Source organism: Oryzias latipes, chromosome 8 (assembly GCF_002234675.1).
Source record: "Oryzias latipes chromosome 8, ASM223467v1".
In the NCBI taxonomy this organism is placed as follows: domain Eukaryota; kingdom Metazoa; phylum Chordata; class Actinopteri; order Beloniformes; family Adrianichthyidae; genus Oryzias; species Oryzias latipes.
The window spans coordinates 25,826,031-25,847,807 of record NC_019866.2 but is presented as its reverse complement, the minus strand read 5'-3'; the positions used below and the strand labels follow the sequence as shown (position 1 = coordinate 25,847,807).

The window sequence follows — 21,777 nt, the reverse complement described above, 5'->3', positions numbered from 1 at the left end:
GTTATTTCTAAATCCCAGATCCTACAGTTCTTGTTGAAGTCGCTGCTTCTGGGCCGTGCATCTGTCACTGAACGCTCATCTGAGTCAGACTGTGGGACGCTCAGGTGGTCAAACGTTTCCAGAAGCGTTTCCTGCTGCCTGAAGCACAGACGTGTCGGTTTTCCTGTAACACCATCAGTACTAAAGCTCTGATCCCTCAGTCATGCAGACAGGAGCGGCTCAGGGCTCCAAACCTGAGGCCGAGGCTGAGGGTCCTGTTGTGCGGGAGGGTCCATGGCTTTGGGGTCGGTTAGACACCCTTAACCCTTGTGCTATCCTAGATGACCCCCCCCCCCCCCCCTTCCACTGACGTGTTCCCCCTACCATGACAAAGGTGGAAAGAATTCATGTAATCCATGGACACCAGTGAAGATCACAAATCATTGAAGAAAAAAGGGTCAGAGCTCTGTCTAGTGGGTCTAGATGACCCAACTCCCAATGTTACAGTGCCTAGGATAGAACAAGGGTTACTTTGAACTTACTCGACTTTGATCCAACATGGCAGACGGCGTTCCAGGTTTGGATAACCTTTATTTATTAATAAGAACTGGACACAGAAACTAAAGTGTCGTTGAATTGCCCAGTTGTTCCATCGCTGACTGCTAGAATGGACTAAACTCATTTTGAATGTTCAGGTGAGCACACACATTGATTACTTCTGACCCCCCCTCCCCAGAAATAATCAAAAATCAGTTGAGAGAAAATCCAGACATCAGATCTGCTGCGACGGTTCCTTCCTTTGGTTAAATTCCGTCGCTCCTCACTGTTTTGTAGAGGCGTCTGAACCTACACTTCTAAAATCCAGGGCCCTAGAAATTACCCAGAAGTCTCTGCAAAAAAGGGTTGGGGTTGCTTTAGACTCCAGGACACCAGATTGAGCCGCACTAGTGTTTTTTGGTGGTTAGGCAGAAGGAAGGGAACTCAGACTCCGCCTTAGGAAGTCTCTGGGGCGGGGCGTGTCTGCAGGGACACGTGAGAGCTTCCAGGGGGGGGGCAGCAGGTGGAGGTGGAGGGGGGTGAGGATCCTTCTTCTCAGACGGGGGGGTGCACGTCAGCTTCCACAGTTCCTTCATGAAAAGAGATCAGGATTCAGAAAGAAGCTGTGTAGACGTAAACCTGAAGCAGAAACCAGATCTGCTTTCGTCTCCTAAAAACTTCATTCTGACTTTAAAGACGCTCCGATGAAAATGGAGTTTTGGGTTTTCTACGTGTTTCTCGGGATGGAGCACATTTATGACGAAAATTAACATTAAAACTGCATTTCTGAGTATTTCTTAATTCAGATCGGGATGGATATGGAGCAGGTGAAAACACGCCATTTGGGTTTGTGACACAGCAACTGAAATGGGAGGGGTCAAAGTCTCCTTGCTCCGCCCCTTTCTGATCCTCCACCTGCAGACCAACAGACCCATGAAGGTCTTTGTTTTCCTGTTCTGAGCTGGATTCTGGATCAGAACCGGACAGACGGATGGATCTGAGGAGCTGTAAGCTAGCGGGAGAGAGCGTAAACAAAGGGATGATGGGAAATTAGCCAAGCCAACAGTCCCGCCCACAACAGGCTGCTCTGCAGAAACTATGTCCAAGAAAAGGACAGGTTTTTAGATTTAGGCTCAACCGGCATCAGAATTAAAAGATCACTGGGAACACTTTAAAGACGGATCAGAAGACGACCGCAGGGACGTTACTGACCAAAAGTGAGGAATAAATTAGACAGCCATGTTGTTTTCCTTAATCAGCTGCTGTTTCATCTAAACTGAAGGAAACCTGCAGCTGTCTCTGTGCTGCTGAGTCTGAAGCTCAGTACAAAGTTTCAAAGGTTGGGTGGGACTTACGTACCAGCTGCTCCACCCGCTCATACAGCAGGAGCTGAGCAAAGTTGGAAGTGAGCTTTTCAAAGGTGAAGCAGCAGCGGCGGTCGTCCGTCTGCTGCAGCCGCTGCAGGCAGCGGAGGAAATGCCTGTAGGCCTCACAGCACACGTCCATGTGCCGCAGGGAGAAGTTCAGCCTGAAAAACCAGCAGACACCAAAGGCAGGTCACAACCCGGGGTCTCACAGCGCCACAGGTCCAATTCCAGATGTGTGGAACACCAGCCTAAAGCAGAAAGAGAACTCTCTGCTGCAACTGCTGTAATGAAAGACTGGATGGAATATCTGTTCATGGGAGGGGGCACAACAGGAACCCCCAGGAACCTAAACCCACCAGACAGGATAAAGTCAGAAGAAAGAGGATTTTCCTGAGCTGTCAAACTCTCCATTAGACCCAAACAAAGACATTTCAGAAACAGGCTTCACTAAAAAAGGATGAGGAGAAGCTGAACCCTGGAATGTCAATCAAACTTGACCCCGTTTGACTCTGAAAGCGAGCTCTGAGCTGCAGCTCCGTTCTGTTTTCTCAGGCTCCTCCAAACATGCTCCCTGCTCCGGATGGACCGTGGGATGTGGAACCAGCATCCCTGCCGCGCTCACATCCTCACCTCTTCTCGATGGAGATGAAGATGGTGCAGGGGTGCGACATGTGGCTGCAGAGGTGGAACAGAGTTCGGAAAAGGCCTTCGGTCAGGTGATCGTCGTAGCAAACTGGAAGAAAGAACAGATGGTCTTTGTCTGGGTTTCAGGTCAAATGCATTAAGCATGATTATCAGAAACATAGACGGGTAGAATCTAACGGAGGTGCAACAGATGGGTTTCTTAAAAGGACTTTATGTTCATCATTCTTTGAGCAGATATTGTTGAGACCGACCCACACAGACAGAGTCAAGGAGGAAAAACAACTTTTGAGAGAGTCCTAAAGCTAAAACAACCAAATGGTTTGTTTCCATCCTGCAGCAGAGCTTTCAGAAGAAAACACAGCATGAAGACCTGAATACAAACCATCAGCAGCTATGATGAAGCAGGTGTTATCGTACAGATCAGCCACGTCCTCTTCACTCCAGCTGAACTCCCCTTCAGCCTCTGAGGAACACAGAAAGGAAATGGACCAGAACCCAGACTAGAACCCAGCATATTTGTTCCTCTGAGGTTCTCCAGCTGCATCCCAGCATCACTGAGAGTTTAAAACAGAAAGATGCCACGGCTCTAACTTCATCCACTCTGTCATGAGTAGAACTGCAGGATCAACAGGAGCAAAGGCTGGTCTGCTGTCTGAGGCAAGGAGTTCAATTAAAAACCTTTCAAAGAGTAAAATCCATAATTAGTCTTGGAAAATAGCATCTGGATTGATGTACAGCAGGTTTTTATTTCCTATAAGGTCAAACCGACCAATCACAGCAGAGAACACGTGTGATGTCATGAACATGGATCAGTCCATCATTCCAGTCCAATGTGTGGACAGACTGTGAATGAAGTCATGTGACCATCCAGTGTCTAGAATGTTCTAAGAATGTTCCCTTTGGATTCTCTGGATGTGGAAAAACAACAGTGGTGAACTTTAGGAAACTAACATGTGAATGGATTTGACATTCATTCTAGTTTACTTGTTGGTTTGGACACAGATTTCATTAACTTGATGATCTGGAAGAAATCCAAGAATCTGGAAAACTGTTCAGGAGCAGGAATTTCTGTCTGGAGGTTTGGATGAAGAGGATCTGGATCCACTTTAGGACAGAGGATCTGGATCCACTTTAGGTCAAAGGATCTGGATCCACTTTAGGGCAGAGGATCTGGATCCACTTTAGGTCAAAGGATCTGGATCCACTTTAGGGCAGAGGATCTGGATCCACTTTAGGTCAGAGGATCCACTTTAGGTCAGAGGATCTGGATCCACTTTAGGGCAGAGGATCTGGATCCACTTTAGGTCAGAGGATCTGGATCCACTTTAGGGCAGAGGATCTGGATCCACTTTAGGTCAGAGGATCCACTTTAGGGCAGAGGATCTGGATCCACTTTAGGTCAGAGGATCCACTTTAGGTCAGAGGATCTGGATCCACTTTAGGTCAGAGGATCTGGATCCACTTTAGATCAGAGGATCCACTTTAGGTCAGAGGATCTGGATCTATTTTAGGACAGAGGATATGGATCCACTTTAGGTCAGAGGATCCACTTTAGGTCAGAGGATCTGGATCTACTTTAGGTCAGAGGATCTGGATCCACTTTAGGGCAGAGGATCTGGATCCACTTTAGGGCAGAGGATCTGGATCCACTTTAGGGCAGAGGATCCACTTTAGGTCAGAGGATCTGGATCTACTTTAGGACAGAGGATCTGGATCCACTTTAGGTCAGAGGATCTGGATCCACTTTAGGGCAGAGGATCTGGATCCACTTTAGGGCAGAGGATCTGGATCCACTTTAGGGCAGAGGATCTGGATCCACTTTAGGGCAGAGGATCTGGATCCACTTTAGGGCAGAGGATCCACTTTAGGTCAGAGGATCTGGATCTACTTTAGGGCAGAGGATCTGGATCCACTTTAGGGCAGAGGATCTGGATCTACTTTAGGACAGAGGATCTGGATCCACTTTAGGACAGAGGATCTGGATCCACTTTAGGACAGAGGATCTGGATCCACTTTAAGGCAGAGGATCCACTTTAGGGCAGAGGATCCACTTTAGGTCAGAGGATCTGGATCTACTTTAGGGCAGAGGATCTGGATCCACTTTAGGGCAGAGGATCTGGATCCACTTTAGGGCAGAGGATCTGGATCCACTTTAGGGCAGAGGATCTGGATCCACTTTAGGACAGAGGATCTGGATCCACTTTAGGGCAGAGGATCTGGATCCACTTTAGGGCAGAGGATCTGGATCCACTTTAGGGCAGAGGATCTGGATCCACTTTAGGGCAGAGGATCTGGATCAACTTTAGGTCAGAGGATCCACTTTAGGTCAGAGGATCTGGATCTACTTTAGGACAGAGGATCTGGATCCACTTTAGGACAGAGGATCTGGATCCACTTTAGGACAGAGGATCTGGATCCACTTTAGGACAGAGGATCTGGATCCACTTTAGGACAGAGGATCTGGATCCACTTTAGGGCAGAGGATCTGGATCCACTTTAGGACAGAGGATCTGGATCCACTTTAGGACAGAGGATCTGGATCCACTTTAGGGCAGAGGATCTGGATCCACTTTAGGGCAGAGGATCTGGATCCACTTTAGGGCAGAGGATCCACTTTAGGACAGAGGATCTGGATCCACTTTAGGTCAGAGGATCGGATCAAAACGAACCGAAAATCAATGATGAATGGGATCAGAAAGCACAAACTATGACATGAAGAGAATTGTTAAAACAGTTACAGCCCTACTTCTGACCCTACGTTGTATCTGTGTACAGACATGTGTCTCTGCTGTTGCTTTGCTTTAGTTTGACTTTTGCTTTGACTCCTACAAACGTTGTGTTTTCCTAACAAGCTTGAATGTGGTTTTTTTGTTTCACAGGAACATGAAGAAACCCTGCTGGGGGGTCAGACTCCCATGATGTACTTGGTTACAGTGTAGTGGGGGTGAGGTGTGTGTGTTACCTGTACAGAAGCCATGTTGCAGCCAGTCGAGCTGTCTCACCCTCACCTCCCCCCCTGACAGAACAAACGCTGGTCACAGGGATCCATCAACGCTCACACGCGTGTTACATACATGCAGTTTAGGGTAAACCCAATACAGTGGTTGTGACCAGAGCAAACATTTGGATGAAGACAGCAACAGGAAAGACGTCTGAAGACGTTAAACTGTATCAAGACATCTTCATCCAGGAGACGGAAACATCAGAAGGAAGCTCTACGTTTATGAGGTCAAAGATCAATGACACTAACGGATCCATCCGTGTTTAACAGGAAACACAGCAGAGGAAAAAAAAAAAGAAGTGCTTCCAAATAAATACAACTGCTGAACATCTGGTAACGTTGAGACATTTGAAATCTATATTTTACCTGAAGGCTCCATTAAACGATGATTTAAAGAAACATTTCGTCTGCACAAGCGGAGAATGTCGTCACCAACATCTGTGGCAGGAAAGAAACAAAAACACCTTTTTGTAGATTTCTACAATCTGAGATCAAATCAGTCCCTTTAAACAGAACTTAAACTAAGATTGACTTAGTGATCCAGATCTGTGGTGATCCGTTAGTAATAACACAATACAGTAATAATCCACTGTATCCATAAAGATCTGTTGGTTCTGTGCAGGACTGGCACAAGGGAAATCTGGGTTTAATTCCCATGGGGGGGGGGGGGGGGGGGGGCTTCACCCAGGGTGAGTCCTGGGGTAAGACTTTTCACCCTACTGCCCAACTATGCAGCCACGAGTCTGGTTCCCCCTGTGCCTGTCCCCAGCCCAGACACAATACAGGCTTGTGTCAGGAGGGCATCGGCGTGAAACTCTGCCAAACCACCGTGTGAATCAGTGAAAGCTGATTGGCTGTGGCGACCCCTGAAGGGAAACGCTGAAAGGCAAATCCTACGTAGAGAGAAGTGTGGGACACGGGGGGATCAGTTCAACGCTCCAGAGAAGACTCAGGTGTGCAGGAATCCTTTCAAATCTGTGTGCAGGGCCCCCGTGAACTGCTCTGATATCATTTCCATGTCATTTCTATCCATCCGTCCGTCCGTCGTCATGGTTGCTTCGAAATCGGAGCAGACTCCAGCTGATGTGAAACAAGCTTTGGTCGTCCTGCAGATGCTCTCAACATGTGGGACCTCAAGCTCGGTCATCCTCTGTGCCATACCTGTGCAGTAAACGGTTCTGGCGGTGGTTGCCATGACGATGCTGGTTAAGCCTGTTCCGGAGCCCAGCTCCAGGACCGTTGCCCCTCTGAACACGTCCGGCCGGGACAGGATGAAATCGGCCAGGAAGAGCGCCCCTCGCCACACCTGGTAAAACAACAGAACGTGAGCTGAACACCGGCGAAGCTCCGCCTCCTTTATAGGAAATCAGAAACAGGATTCAGACCCCTGATTGGTTACATTAGCTTTACTTAAATGAATCATCGTCAAAGTTCTTCTTGGAACATTTGAGGTGACAGATTCATTTACAGGTAGGGATGGGTATCGTTAAGGTTTTAACGGTACTACTACTCTTATTGATGCTGCTTATCGATCCAGTATTTTAATGAAACTCTTATCGATACTTTTTCAGGATGAAAAATAAATAAATAACAAATTAAGAACATAAAGTGTTTTATTTCCTTATTATGCAACATTGTTTTTTTTAACAAAACATTTTACTTTATACATTTTCCAACTTGAAAAGTAAAAATAATTGAAAAAAGAAGTTATTTAAAGAAAAATAAACAGCAATGTTTGGACATATGGCTGTCATGATGTAAATATAAAACAAATTAAATAAATGTTTGACTTCATAAGATCATCCCAGAAAGAGTCTTTTTCCGTGTTTCCGTCTCTGACAGTTTGTAGCCAAAGCCCCTCCCCCGCCTCTCTACCTGCTTTTCCTCTCACCTGTTAACCCGTTCACCTGTTCACATCCTCTACAGGTGAGAGTTGTTTTCCCCGCGCTCCTCAGTCTGTTCTACACAGAGGGCGCTAAATACGGTCATCATAGGTTGACATTATAGTCGGGGCGCTCTGGCACAAATTTCATTAATTTTACGCACGCCGCGTGCTGTCAGAACAAAAGCCCCGCCCCCCGTGCACACAAATACCAGACAGACCTCTCCTCTTCAGCGAGAATAGCGACATTAATATCATCATGAATTAACAGAAAATAGACTGACTTGGTGAGTTAAATATGGCAGACAACGTTTATATCTCTGGGACACCAAAAAAAAGTGACTTCTCCAGAACCGGTAGCAGAACCGTTGAGGTCAGATCTTTACGATACTGCGGTCTTGAACAATGTTGACCAGGGGCTCGTTCAATGCCGGGGCTGGTTCAGTACCGGGGCTGGTTCAGTACCGGGGCTGGTTCAGTACCGGGGCTGGTTCATCACCGGGGCTGGTTCAGTACCGGGGCTCGTTCAGTACCGGGGCTGGTTCAGTACCAGGGCTGGTTCATCACCGGGGCTGGTTCAGTACCGGGGCTGGTTCATCACCGGGGCTGGTTCAGTACCGGGGCTCGTTCAGTACCGGGGCTCGTTCAGTACCGGGGCTGGTTCAGTACCGGGGCTGGTTCATCACCGGGGCTGGTTCAGTACCGGGGCTCGTTCAGTACCGGGGCTGGTTCAGCACCGGGGCTGGTTAAGTACCGGGGCTGGTTCAGTACCAGGGCTGGTTCATTACCGGGGCTCGTTCAGTACCGGGGCTGGTTCAGCACCGGGGCTGGTTAAGTACCGGGGCTCGTTCAATGCCGGGGCTGGTTCAGTACCGGGTCTCTTTCAGTACCGGGGCTCGTTCAATACCAGGGCTCGTTCAGTACCGGGGCTGGTTCAGTACCGGGGCTGGTTCAGTACCGGGTCTCGTTCAGTACCGGGGCTGGTTCAATACCGGGGCTCGTTCAGTACCGGGGCTCGTTCAGTACCGGGTCTCGTTCAGTACCGGGGCTGGTTCAATACCAGGGCTCGTTCAGTACCGGGTCTCGTTCAGTACCGGGGCTGGTTCAATACCAGGGCTCGTTCAGTACCGGGGCTGGTTCAGTACCGGGTCTCGTTCAGTACCGGGGCTGGTTCAATACCAGGGCTCGTTCAGTACCGGGGCTGGTTCAGTACCGGGTCTCGTTCAGTACCGGGGCTGGTTCAGTACCGGGGCTCGTTCAGTACCGGGGCTGGTTCAGTACCGGGGCTCGTTCAGTACCGGGGCTGGTTCAGTACCGGGTCTCGTTCAGTACCGGGGCTGGTTCAATACCAGGGCTCGTTCAGTACCGGGGCTGGTTCAGTACCGGGTCTCGTTCAGTACCGGGGCTGGTTCAGTACCGGGGCTGGTTCAGTACCGGGGCTGGTTCAGTACCGGGGCTGGTTCTGTACCGGGGCTGGTTCAGTACCGGGGCTGGTTCAGTACCGGGGCTCGTTCAATACCGGGCCTCGGTACCCATCCCTATTTACAGATGGATGTACAGAACAGGGCGGGCAGTTTCCATGAAGACTCAGTCATCTTCCAATCATCACCATTGATCAGCGCCCCCCCCCCCCCCCCCACACACACACACACAGCAGAATATGCCGCTCTCACCTGTTTGCCAACATCTTCTAAAGGCGTCGCCATGGCATGCTCTGAAACACATGTTCAGGTGTTAGATGCACAGGTCAGCTCTGAGGAATGAGTGTTTGGGGACTGTTGTCATCCCTTCCTGTCCTCATCTGACCCTGACTGGACCACGTTGGACACTCGGATGAAAACATATTTCTGGGCTTTAAAATGAAGACTGGCATGAAAACATCCAAGAATTTAGTCTCTTACCGATCTTTAGGACATTTTCAAAAACACAACCGTCTTCTGCCTCCGTGTTCTGCTGCTCCTGCTCCAGCTTTGGGTCGGACTGTTTGAGAATGACCGGACAAACCGGGTCCCGCCCACTGTCCCCTTTAGGGTCTCTACGGGGTCTGAGGAGGTCAAAGGACAGGGTGAGTGGAGTGCGACCTACTGACTGACCGAACATCAGCTGTTGTCTTCTGCTGCAAACAGGAAGTGTTGCTCAGACTGACAGTCAGCTTTATGATTGATGGTTTCAAAGGTTCTTCTGGGTTCCTGAAGAACCTGGTGATTAACTCGGTGACACGGCTCCATGACTAACCAGGACAGGTCTGTTTTCTTACCGGTCTGTCAGGTCCAGGTCTCCGTCTTCATCCAACTTTGGCTCCTCCTCCACCCGTCTGTCTTCCTGCGGACGCTCTTCCTCTTCTTCCACGGTTTTCCTGAGATCACCGCTGTCGTGGTTTTCTAGCAGGATCCTGAATCTGGACATGAAGACTGACAGACCAGCAGAAATTCAGCTGAAATATGATGAGGACATGAAACGGTCCGAGAAGAGACGTCAGCTGACTGAGCAGGGCGTAAACACTGAGTCTCTGTTTGGGTTAGGACTGCCTCATCATCAGATCTGAGATGTCTGCCTGTCGGCTGAGCTGCTTTCATTTGATTTCATGTGGAGATGAAAAAGCTGTTTTGCTGTTTTTTAACATGATGGACGACATTTTAACAAGAATTTATTCAAATTGTGAATCAGGAGTCGTTAAAAGCCGCGTTCGAAAAAGCTCTCAGTTGTGATGCGGCGACTGAACTGGGCGGGACGAAAGTCTCAAAGCTCCGCCCCTTTCTGATCATCCACCTGCTGACCAACAGATCCATGAACGTCTGTGTTTTCCTGGTCTGAGCTGGAATCTGGATCAGAACCGGACGGATGGATGGATCTGATGCTGCTGCTGTTTCTGTTGCTACGCTAATGTTAGGATGGGGGGGTGTGAGGGGCTGTAAGCTAGCTGGAGAGAGGGGGAACAAAGACATAAGTGACAGGAAGGGGGATGGGTTTGCTCTGTGCCACAAGTCCCGCCCACAACTTAGAGGTGAATTTCTTTTTTTTTTTTTTTTTTTTTAACTTGTCCTGTCCAACAGCTAGGCAAACAGATGAGAGCTGAGGGCCTCTTGTGTTGGACATATTTTATCTTAACAAGAGGGGTTATTCATCTTCAGACAAACCAAAGGTATGTCTGAATAAACCCCTTTTGTAATTGAGGCCAAAATTTATTAATTTCAATCATGTTTGAAAATCTTTGGTGTTGGACCGGACGGAAAAGGAAAGAGGGGAAGAAGAGAGAGGGACGTTAGAGAGAGGGGGGGGTAGGAGGGTGATAATAGGAGGGGAAGGGGGGTAAGACCATGAAGCAGCATAGAGCAGACAGGTTTACTGGTTGTTTATCGTTACGGTAAGGTTCAAATGTAGTACAAAAAGGGCGGGGCCTGTTCGCACACACTCAAATATTATCAACACACCTGCTAGCCGCAAAAATGTCCACATGTCAACATGCACACAAAACAGATAGTGTTCACGAACGCATACCTATGCCTTTAAACCAACTAGTGTGAAATCTTTCATTCATTCAATCATGCAAACTATTAGTGCAAAGGTGAGCCAACACCTGTGCTCAGGTGAGTGTTTATGTTCTTCTAAAATGGATGGTGGAATGTGAAAAGAAGGAGGAGGAGCGCCCAGCCACCCCCACACCCATACCCCCGCCGCAGCAGCAGCGGCAGCCGGAATTCCCCCAACGCCACACGGGAACAGGCAGGGAACAACCGCCCCCCGGGCGACCAAGACCGCCACCCAGGCCAGGGCCAGCAGGACCGCCGCGAGGCCCCCAGAGCCAGAGAGCAGGGAGGCGCAGAGGGAAAGAGAGCGCCGCCCCAGCCCAGCCAGGAAAGCAGCCCCCCGCCGCGCCGGAAGAGCCCAACGCAGGGCCCCACCGGAGAGGGACGCCCACAGCCCCAGACGAGCACCCCACCACCACCCAGGAGTTCCGGGCATCCCCCCGCCCCGACCCCAGGTACGAGCCAGGACCCCCCAAGGGAGACCCGCTCCGCACTCCAGGCAGCCACCCACCCGGCCCACGGTTGGTCCAGGCAGGAGCAAGGCAGGGGCCCGCCGCCCCCGCCCAGGAGGGGGGAACCCCGGGAAAAAAGGGCGGCCCACAAGGGATGTTATAAATATGGCCCGACCAGGCTCGGCCATGTTGGAAGTTTGGCGGGGCCCAGCGCCCAGGGGCAAGGACCAGGACCCACCCCCCAGGGACACGAACACCCCCGGCTCAGGTGTAATATGAACCCCCCCACCGTGCGGAGAGAGCACCGCCGGGCCCAGGGAGCCGGCACCCAAGGGACACGGCCGCCATCGCCAAGGGGCCCGCACCCCCCACCAGGGAAGGGGTAGGGGACAGATGGACCCAGGTCCCACCTTCCTTGTAAAATGTGTGTGCGTGTATGGGTGTTTGAGAGGGTGTTTGTGTGCATGTGTGTGTGTTTATGTTTGAATGTATATATTGAAGGGGGAGGGGTGTGTGTACTAAGGGGGGTGCAGTTAAAATTGGCGAGTAGGGCACTAAGGGGACGTCTCCTGATTACTCACAGTGATGTCCCCTCACCCTCCCCACCTAGGGACCCTAAATGTCTAAGGTGCGGTTAAAATTGGCGGGTAGGGTGCCAGGAGGACATCTGCTGCTTGCTTGCAGTGATGTCCAAGCACCCCCCCTACCAAGGACCCTACATGTCTAAGGTGCAAATAAAACCGAAAGAGGGGGGGCCCACTCCATACGGCAACCATAGGAGGGGGGCCACTCCCAAGTAGCCCCCCCCCAAGGCGCATCGCAGGCTAGACCCCCCACCCCCTCACCCTAATATGAGGTTATATAAGGAAGGGGGTAAGTTGGGGACAGCTGGTAGACTGTCCCCCGGTGGTCAAACAGCCGTCCCCCAGCCCACCCCCAGCAAAGGGGCCAGGGCCACCCAGCCCAGGGGCCCACCACCGGAGGCGCCGACACCCCAGGCCCGGCACCACCCACCCCACACAGAGAGAGAGGAGCCAGAAGGCGTCGCCCCCCCCCCGGAGCAAGCCCAGGCCCCCACCCCCAGACGCCGGCCCTAGAAGAGCTCTGGTCAGGCCTCGACGGGACCGAGGAGGCCAACCGGCCGAGGCAACCACTGATTGCCTCAGCGGAGACCCCGACCCGCTAGCCCCCCCGACCCGTACTAATAATGGGCCCCCCCTCCCCCCCAGAACGCCCCCCCACAGGACAGGGCCGACAAGCCCCCCACCCCACCCCAGACCCCGCAGCCGAAGCGGGTGACACCCAGAGCGACCGGGGGCCCCGAGAGGGTTGTCCCGTCCCGTCCCAGAGCCAGGGAAGGGCCGATCCCAGCCCCAGGTGCAGATGGGCAGCCCATCCGGCGCCGCTGGGCCCCCCCACCCGAGCAGGGCCCCCCGCCAACCCCCCCCAGCACAGGCAAAGGGACCACCCCCCCAAGCCAAGCCAGACCACCACCCCACCCCCCCCACCACGCACCCCCACAATTAGAGGTGAATTTCTAATGAACTCCTGCTGCTCTGCAGAAACTATGTCCCAGAAAACGACATCATCATCATCATCATCATCATCATCAGAATGAACAGACCCCCGGGAAAGCTGTGAATACAGATCAGAAGACGAGCAAACTGAGGAGAACAGGTGTGCGGTTTGAATCCAGACAGGCAGCTTTAACACAGCAGGAAGGAAGCAGGACCATGAAACTCACCTGCAGAGTCCAGACCCGGCATGAGGCTCCCGGCGCTGGGCAGGTGCATGTGCACGTCTGACAGGACCATGTCGGACTCAAAGGTCACGTGATCCATGGAGAGCGGCTACGACCCTGAGGGCAACAACCACAACCATCAGTCCCGGTCCTGGAGCTGCCTCCAGGTCCTTAGCAGACCGGCCGCTCTACACATACGTCCAAGAACCGAAGGTCCGAATCCTGCAGAACCAGTCAGGACCCAGACGCAGCAGAGACGCTGGTCTCCGGTGACGTGGGTCCGTCTGCGCGCCGATCACAGACAGATGACGTAAGCAACACAGCGTGGGGGGGTCACACGCAGGCTGGTGCTAAAGAAGAACTTGCTTCCCAAGGCTTGAATTCAGAACTCTGGGAGGTTTAACTGGTCAAATCCGGATGGCAATACGTTTGATATTTGAAGTATGATGTGTTTTCTGAGGAAGAGGAGCGCAGACGCGGTGCTGACGAGCGCTGAGGAAACAGAGATCATCTAAGGACTGAACTCACCGTGGAAGTGGGGGGCGGCCATGACAGCTGTGCTGTGTGTTATGTTGTGACAGACAGCAGTAATAACCACCGCCACCAATAGATGGTGCTGTCGGCCTGTATATGCCACGAGGAGTTCCAGAGTAAAGTACATGTGAATGTGAGATCATTGTCATGAGGGCGCCATCGACCTCACCAAGATGGCGTCGCGTCAAGCAATGCAGTAATGTGAGCAGAGTTTAAGAACAGACACGTGCACATTACTGGGAGGATTCATGTTGGAAGACAAAAATAGAGGCTCCAAATGAAGTGGAAGACTTTCACACCAAACAAAGTCTTTATTGTAGCATCCAGACACTGAAACCGTCCACAGAACAGTCTTTAGACCCGCTGACACTTCTAAAAGAAGAGTTCTGTTGAAAAGTTCAACAACCCACAAACACACTGCACTGTTTCACTGACACGAATGACTGGAACAGAAGGAGAGTCATGGAGTCATGAGGAGTCAGATTTTCCTCTAGCAAATCAAACTCTTGTTCGTCTGTTCTTCTTCATCTTCAGATATCAACATGTTCACTCAGAGATGGTTCTCTGCAGCAACTGTTTCCATTGGCATCAATAATTGACCAAAGCTTCAGCTGCTAAAGCTTCAGGCGTTGATCTCTTCAGAGGCTTTGCTGCACGAGGAAGATGGCCGAGCAGAACGTCATCTGACTTAAGGACAATAAACAAACACACTGTTTCAGGGGAGGGGTCTCTGGATGTCTCAGCCTGTTCTACGGGAGAACGAAGAATACCACTGTCCTGGTGACCCTGCTGCAATCCGATTGGCTTAGAGGCATTGACCATGCAAGTGAAGTTCTAGTTCAGTTCTGGTTTAAGTTCCAGGTTAGTCCTTTTTGAGTCGTGGTTAAACTGGGGTTCTAGTTCTGGTTAGAGTTAGACTTGGTTTGGTTCCACTTTAGTATTGAGAAAATCTGATCCGGTTTTAGCTTCTGTACATCCGTTTCTATTCAATTTCTAGTGCAGCTTTTGTTTCATTTTTGAAGATTTTGTTTATTTCTTTTTAAGTTCAAATTACATTCAGTCAATTATAGATAAATTCTGGCTAATTTAAAGTTGGGTTTTAGGAAGGTTCCAGTTTAGTTTAACTCAGTTGTGATCAAGTTCTGGTTTAGAGTTTGAAGACAAATGTTGATTTTTTGTTGTTGTGAATATTGTTCCAGAAAGTTCTATCAGCTGATGGTCTGACTCTAGTCAGGGTTGGAGTTGAATTCTGGTTCATTTCTTGTTCCACAGAAAGACTTTCATTGTTTAAAACATTTTCATGGAATTAAATCCCATCTGGGGAATGTTGGCCTCCCCCTCCGGCCTTTTTTATCTTCCTCTCTGGGGGGCTTAGTGCTGGGTGTAAGGCTGGGCTGGGGGCGTTCTTCACAGGTAGCATGGGGGTGGGTGTGCCATGTGTCGTCCTTATACGTGCAGTAGCAAACAGTGTATTCATTGATGTCCACAGGCCCCCCCGCTGGGATCACCCTGCTCCCAGCAAAGCAGTTTGGACCTGGAAGGACAGAAGACAGTTCAGACCCATTGTTTATGCATTCACAGGAAAACCGCTGCCCTCTAGTGTCTGCCTGAGGAAATGTATTAAGTCCTGAGGGAAAATGGAAATTGGTTCATTTGGCAGCCAGGTACCAATGGTTGGTACCACCACGACTCTTGGTAAGACTCCAACTCAGATTTAACCCGGACCTTTAACAAATGTTGGAGACCTCTGGAGGCAGATAATAGAGGAGAGCAATTTCCTATAGACTCCACTGACACAAAGATCGACAAACACAAAATATAAACATTTGAAATTATTCTTTTAATGTAAAGCCGCTGCTCCTTCACATCCAGGGGAACCAGTTGAAATGACTCTGGCATCTGGTCTGGATGCCCTCTGGATGCCTCCCTGCAGAGGTGTTCCAGCATGTCCCACTGGGCGGGGACCCCAGGCAAGACCCAGGACACCTTGGAGAGACTACATCTCTCCAAGGTGTCCTGAGAACTCCTCTGGGTCCCCTAGAGGGACTGGAGGAAGTGGCCAGGCCGAGAGAAGTCTGGGCATCTTTACTTAGACTGCTGCCCCCACGACCAAGTCCTGGATGAGCGAAAGATGGATGGCTGGATGAAAGGATGAATGAATGAAACTGACAAGTTGAGCAAAAGAAGACCACTTCATGACAGAACAGATGCACATGAGTCTCAAGGAATGAAGTACTTTTTCCTTGATTATTTTTCTTAAAAAGTCAGACAAATACTACAGGCGTCAGGATCCAAATGCAGCAGGATTATTAGCTCAGCTAAAAGTCTACGAAACTGAATCAGGGTCAGGAGCCAGAAAATCTGGCTCAATGCAGTATGCTGCAGTTCCCGTTGGTGACCAGAAGGGGGAGACAGAGTTCTGACTTCTGACAAAGCCCCCCTCCTGTAAGCAGGCTCCGGAAGCGAGGGGCCCTCTGAGGTGGGGGCGCTGGTCTGTCACTGATCGGGGAGGGGGTCAAGGATGTCGTCTTGTGCAACCAGGAGCATTCCTCTGGGCCATACCCCTCCCAATCCACCAGATATTGAGGCCAACCCCCCAGACCATAGTGCCGGTCTATGAGTCTTTCTGCCGTTTCCAGTGCTGTGGGTAGCTATGATCAGCCGGCAAGATTTAGAGAAACCATCAATAACAGAGAGGATGGTGGTGTTACCCCTCGACCGGGGTAGATCCATGATAAAATCCACCAGGATGTGTGACCAGGGCCGTGGTGGTATGGGCAGCGGATGCTGGAGGTCGGCCGGACGCTGTCGAAGCGACTTAGCCATTTGGCAGGATGCACATTGGGTCATGTACTGGGCAACCCAAACTGCAGCGTGGGCCCCCAGAAAGAGTTTGAGGCTGGTGCTTGTGTGCTGGCCGTACCTGGGTGTCTGGTTGCAGCCAAGTCGTGCACATAGTGGAGGACCCATTGCTGATGGGATGGGGGAGCAAACACCCTATCGGCCGGACGGGACGGCTGTGGAGCGTCAGCTGCATTGTGTTCTGTCAACTATGTCGTGATGTCCCACTGAGCAGGAGCTGGGATCAGTGATGAGGGCAGGACGGGTTTTGGTGCGACTTATCCTTCAGCCGAGGTGTTGCATAAACGTGACAGAGCATCCCTCTTTCCGTTCTTGGACCCAGGGCGATATGTGATCTGAAAGTGAAAGCCTGAGAAATACAGACAGCAACGTGCCGGCCGTGGTTCAGCCGCTTGGTGGACTTCATGTACTCCAGGTTCTTGTGGTTGCTGAGAACCAGGAAAGGTTGAGCCGACCCTTCTAGCCAACGCTTCCATTAGGAGAATGCCTCCTTTATGGCCAGCAGTTCCTGGTCGCCCACGTCATAGTTTCGTTCCACAGTCTTAAGTGTCTTGGAAAAGTAAGCCCACTGGGACCTCTTGGCTGGCTCACCATGACGATGTGAAAGCACGGCTCTGAGCCCTGCGCTAGAAGCGTCCACCTCTACGATACATTGGATGGCTGGGTCCAGGTGGGGGAGCATGGATGCCTGGGTGAAGCGCGGTTTAAGTGTTTGGAATGCCTCTGTGGTTTCCAGAGTCCAGAGAAGAAGAGAGGTGAGAGGAGCCGCCATCATGCTGAAGGTGTTTCTGGTGCATGAGAGTGGGTTTCTGGTGCACATTAGTGGGTTTCTGGTACATGAGAGTGGGTTTCTGGTACATGAGAGTGGGTTTCTGGTACATGAGAGTGGGTTTCTGGTGCACATTAGTGGGTTTCTGGTACATGAGAGTGGGTTTCTGGTGCACATTAGTGGGTTTCTGGTACATGAGAGTGGGTTTCTGGTACATGAGAGTGGGTTTCTGGTACATGAGAGTGGGTTTCTGGTGCACATTAGTGGGTTTCTGGTACATGAGAGTGGGTTTCTGGTGCACGTTAGTGGGTTTCTGGTGCACGTTAGTGGGTTTTTGGTGCACGTTAGTTGGTTTCTGGTGCACGTTAGTGGGTTTCTGGTACACGTTAGTGGGTTTCTGGTGCACGTTAGTGGGTTTGTTGGTGCACGTTAGTGGGTTTCTGGTACACGTTAGTGGGTTTCTGGTGCACGTTAGTGGGTTTGTTGGTGCACGTTAGTGGGTTTCTGGTGCACGTTAGTGGGTTTTTGGTGCACGTTAGTTGGTTTCTGGTGCACGTTAGTGGGTTTCTGGTACACGTTAGTGGGTTTCTGGTGCAAATTATTGGGTTTCTGGTGCACGTTAGTGGGTTTCTGGTGCACGTTAGTGGGTTTCTGGTACATTAGAGTGGGTTTCTGGTGCACATTAGTGGGTTTCTGGTGCACATTAGTGGGTTTCTGGTACATTAGAGTGGGTTTCTGGAACATGAAAGTGGGTTTCTGGTGCACATTAGTGGGTTTCTGGTGCACATTAGTGGGTTTCTGGTACATTAGAGTGGGTTTCTGTTGCATGAGAGTGGGTTTCTGGTACATGAGAGTGGGTTTCTGGTACACGTTAGTGGGTTTCTGGTACACATTAGTGGGTTTCTGGTGCACATCAGTGGGTTTCTGGTACATTAGAGTGGGTTTCTGTTACATGAGAATGGGTTTCTGGTACATGAGAGTGGGTTTCTGGTACATGAGAGTGGGTTTCTGGTGCACATTAGTGGGTTTCTGGTACATTAGAGTGGGTTTCTGTTACATGAGAGTGGGTTTCTGGTACATGAGAGTGGGTTTCTGGTACACGTTAGTGGGTTTCTGGTACACATTAGTGGGTTTCTGGTGCACATCAGTGGGTTTCTGGTACATTAGAGTGGGTTTCTGTTACATGAGAGTGGGTTTCTGGTACATGAGAGTGGGTTTCTGGTGCACATTAGTGGGTTTCTGGTACATGAGAGTGGGTTTCTGGTACATGAGAGTGGGTTTCTGGTACATGAGAGTGGGTTTCTGGTGCACATTAGTGGGTTTCTGGTACATGAGAGTGGGTTTCTGGTGCACATTAGTGGGTTTCTGGTACATGAGAGTGGGTTTCTGGTACATGAGAGTGGGTTTCTGGTACATGAGAGTGGGTTTCTGGTGCACATTAGTGGGTTTCTGGTACATGAGAGTGGGTTTCTGGTGCACGTTAGTGGGTTTCTGGTGCACGTTAGTGGGTTTTTGGTGCACGTTAGTTGGTTTCTGGTGCACGTTAGTGGGTTTCTGGTACACGTTAGTGGGTTTCTGGTGCACGTTAGTGGGTTTGTTGGTGCACGTTAGTGGGTTTCTGGTGCACGTTAGTGGGTTTTTGGTGCACGTTAGTTGGTTTCTGGTGCACGTTAGTGGGTTTCTGGTACACGTTAGTGGGTTTCTGGTGCAAATTATTGGGTTTCTGGTGCACGTTAGTGGGTTTCTGGTGCACGTTAGTGGGTTTCTGGAACATGAAAGTGGGTTTCTGGTGCACATTAGTGGGTTTCTGGTGCACATTAGTGGGTTTCTGGTACATTAGAGTGGGTTTCTGTTGCATGAGAGTGGGTTTCTGGTACATGAGAGTGGGTTTCTGGTACACGTTAGTGGGTTTCTGGTACACATTAGTGGGTTTCTGGTGCACATCAGTGGGTTTCTGGTACATTAGAGTGGGTTTCTGTTACATGAGAGTGGGTTTCTGGTACATGAGAGTGGGTTTCTGGTACATGAGAGTGGGTTTCTGGTGCACATTAGTGGGTTTCTGGTACATTAGAGTGGGTTTCTGTTACATGAGAGTGGGTTTCTGGTACATGAGAGTGGGTTTCTGGTACACGTTAGTGGGTTTCTGGTACACATTAGTGGGTTTCTGGTGCACATCAGTGGGTTTCTGGTACATTAGAGTGGGTTTCTGTTACATGAGAGTGGGTTTCTGGTACATGAGAGTGGGTTTCTGGTGCACGTTAGTGGGTTTCTGGTGCACGTTAGTGGGTTTTTGGTGCACGTTAGTTGGTTTCTGGTGCACGTTAGTGGGTTTCTGGTGCACTTTAGTGGGTTTCTGGTACACGTTAGTGGGTTTCTGGTGCACGTTAGTGGGTTTGTTGGTGCACGTTAGTGGGTTTCTGGTGCACGTTAGAGGGTTTCTGGTGCACGTTAGTGGGTTTCTGGTGCAAATTATTGGGTTTCTGGTGCACGTTAGTGGGTTTCTGGTGCACGTTAGTGGGTTTCTGGAACATGAAAGTGGGTTTCTGGTGCACATTAGTGGGTTTCTGGTGCACATTAGTGGGTTTCTGGTACATTAGAGTGGGTTTCTGTTGCATGAGAGTGGGTTTCTGGTACATGAGAGTGGGTTTCTGGTACACGTTAGTGGGTTTCTGGTACACATTAGTGGGTTTCTGGTGCACATCAGTGGGTTTCTGGTACATTAGAGTGGGTTTCTGTTACATGAGAGTGGGTTTCTGGTACATGAGAGTGGGTTTCTGGTACATGAGAGTGGGTTTCTGGTGCACGTTAGTGGGTTTCTGGTACACATTAGTGGGTTTCTGGTGCACATCAGTGGGTTTCTGGTACACGTTAGTGGGTTTCTGGTACATGAGAGTGGGTTTCTGGTACATGAGAGTGGGTTTCTGGTACACGTTAGTGGGTTTCTGGTACACGTTAGTGGGTTTCTGGTACATGAGAGTGGGTTTCTGGTACACATTAGTGGGTGTCAGGTGCACGTTAGTGGGTTTCTGGTACATGAGAGTGGGTTTCTGGTGCACATCAGTGGGTTTCTGGTACATTAGAGTGGGTTTCTGTTACATGAGAGTGGGTTTCTGGTACATGAGAGTGGGTTTCTGGTACATGAGAGTGGGTTTCTGGTACACGTTAGTGGGTTTCTGGTACATGAGAGTGGGTTTCTGGTACATGAGAGTGGGTTTCTGGTACATGAGAGTGGGTTTCTGGTACACGTTAGTGGGTTTCTGGTACATGAGAGTGGGTTTCTGGTACACATTAGTGGGTGTCCGGTGCACGTTAGTGGGTTTCTGGTACATGAGAGTGGGTTTCTGGTGCACATTAGTGGGTTTCTGGTACATGAGAGTGGGTTTCTGGTACATGAGAGTGGGTTTCTGGTGCACGTTAGTGGGTTTCTGGTACATGAGAGTGGGTTTCTGGTACATGAGAGTGGGTTTCTGGTACATGAGAGTGGGTTTCTGGTACACATTAGTGGGTTTCTGGTGCACATTAGTGGGTTTCTGGTACATGAGAGTGGGTTTCTGGTGCACATTAGTGGTTTTCTGGTGCACGTTAGTGGGTTTCTGGTGCACGTTAGTGGGTTTCTGGTGCACGTTAGTGGGTTTCTGGTGCACGTTAGTGGGTTTCTGGTGCAGGTGTTTGTTTGCCGGAGCGGCATGGCGTGCCTCTGCCTGGGATGTTATGCCGGCAGACGGACAGCCGCTGCAGGATGGGGAGGCAGGCAGCTCAGGCGTCCTAAATCTTATGATATTTTTCTTGTTTTCATGGAGACAATAATAAATAGATCCTGTTGTTTGATTCTTGTTTTTATTTTTCCCTCTTGAATGAATTTGGGTCACAGAGACAGACGTAGCGGCGGAAAGCGGCGGGACGGAGAGAGTACCGGGATGTGATGAACCCAGACACGGAGACGGGATTACGATGCTTCTGTAGAGATTTTTCAAAGAAATAAATCTGATGTCCAAACATCCTCCGTGTCTTTCATGCATTGTAATGAGATAAACACCGACGGAAAGGTGGCAGTGTCTGCTGTAAATCCCAGCATTGCTCACATCCGTGTTCATGAATGACATAGCACGTGACTTTTTATGATGTGGGTACGAATTAGTATTTTTTTACTCATGTCAGGTCACGGGCTCTGTACCGTGGCGTTGACCACATGTGTTGTAACTTATTTTGTGTCATTTTTCACTCTGTTGTCTGAATTCTAACAAACCAGGTTGATGTCTTGAACCGGGTTCATACGAGGTCATTGCTATAAAAATCAAAGAAAGAGGAGGATTCAGTTTTCCTCTGGAGAATTTGGATGAGAGGCAAAAAAGTAAAGTAACGAGTAGTGCATTACTTTATGAAATGGGTAATGAGTAAAGTAATTTCATTACAATTCTGATCCAGTAACCAGGTAAAGTAACCCATTAGTTTTTAGAAGTCATTTACCTGGCTCTGTGGGT

At 50.1% G+C, this 21,777-nt stretch overlaps 2 protein-coding genes and 1 long non-coding RNA gene across 9 annotated transcripts in view; 1 reads left to right on the top strand and 2 right to left on the bottom strand.

The window, feature by feature from the left end:
* Positions 1-550: 550 nt before the first annotated feature.
* On the bottom strand, positions 551-13,719 carry mettl22 (methyltransferase like 22). Of its 7 annotated transcripts, XM_023957910.1 has the most exons (13): positions 13,660-13,709; positions 13,330-13,415; positions 13,135-13,248; positions 9,669-9,822; positions 9,313-9,455; positions 9,085-9,125; positions 6,691-6,835; positions 5,896-5,967; positions 5,491-5,544; positions 2,911-2,991; positions 2,514-2,616; positions 1,876-2,044; positions 551-1,106 (listed from the first exon to the last, which is right to left on the bottom strand). In XM_023957910.1, exons 3-13 carry the CDS (start codon positions 13,229-13,231, stop codon positions 924-926), a joined length of 1,242 nt encoding a protein of 413 aa, XP_023813678.1. In that variant the 5' UTR covers positions 13,232-13,248; positions 13,330-13,415; positions 13,660-13,709; the 3' UTR covers positions 551-923. The 7 variants fall into 7 exon arrangements, with proteins under 7 accessions (XP_023813678.1, XP_023813679.1, XP_023813677.1 ...); XM_023957911.1 differs by lacking the exon at positions 13,330-13,415 and having other exon boundaries at positions 13,660-13,719; XM_023957909.1 differs by having other exon boundaries at positions 13,330-13,702.
* Positions 13,720-13,943: 224 nt separating this feature from the next.
* Positions 13,944-21,777, bottom strand: part of LOC101171630 (von Willebrand factor C domain-containing protein 2-like) — a 9,960-nt gene continuing 2,126 nt past the window's right edge. Inside the window, exon 3 of the mRNA XM_023957916.1 lies at positions 13,944-15,199. Coding sequence (XP_023813684.1) covers positions 14,964-15,199 — 236 coding nt within the window. The 3' untranslated portion in view covers positions 13,944-14,963. The remainder of the gene's footprint in view (positions 15,200-21,777) is intronic.
* On the top strand, positions 15,193-21,296 carry LOC111947795. Its single transcript, XR_002873742.1, has 2 exons — positions 15,193-15,360; positions 21,168-21,296. It is a non-coding gene; the product is annotated as an uncharacterized LOC111947795 (long non-coding RNA).

Excerpts from the sequence above, each read along its gene's own strand:
- mettl22 (XM_023957911.1), bottom strand. The coding sequence starts at position 13,231 with ATGGATCACGTGACCTTTGAGTCCGACATGGTCCTGTCAGACGTGCAC. Across the intron at positions 2,617-2,910 it reads CTTCATCATAGCTGCTGATG|TTTGCTACGACGATCACCTG; the intron begins GTTTGTATTCAG and ends TCTTTCTTCCAG. Across the intron at positions 2,045-2,513 it reads TTCATCTCCATCGAGAAGAG|GCTGAACTTCTCCCTGCGGC; the intron begins GTGAGGATGTGA and ends CTGGTTTTTCAG.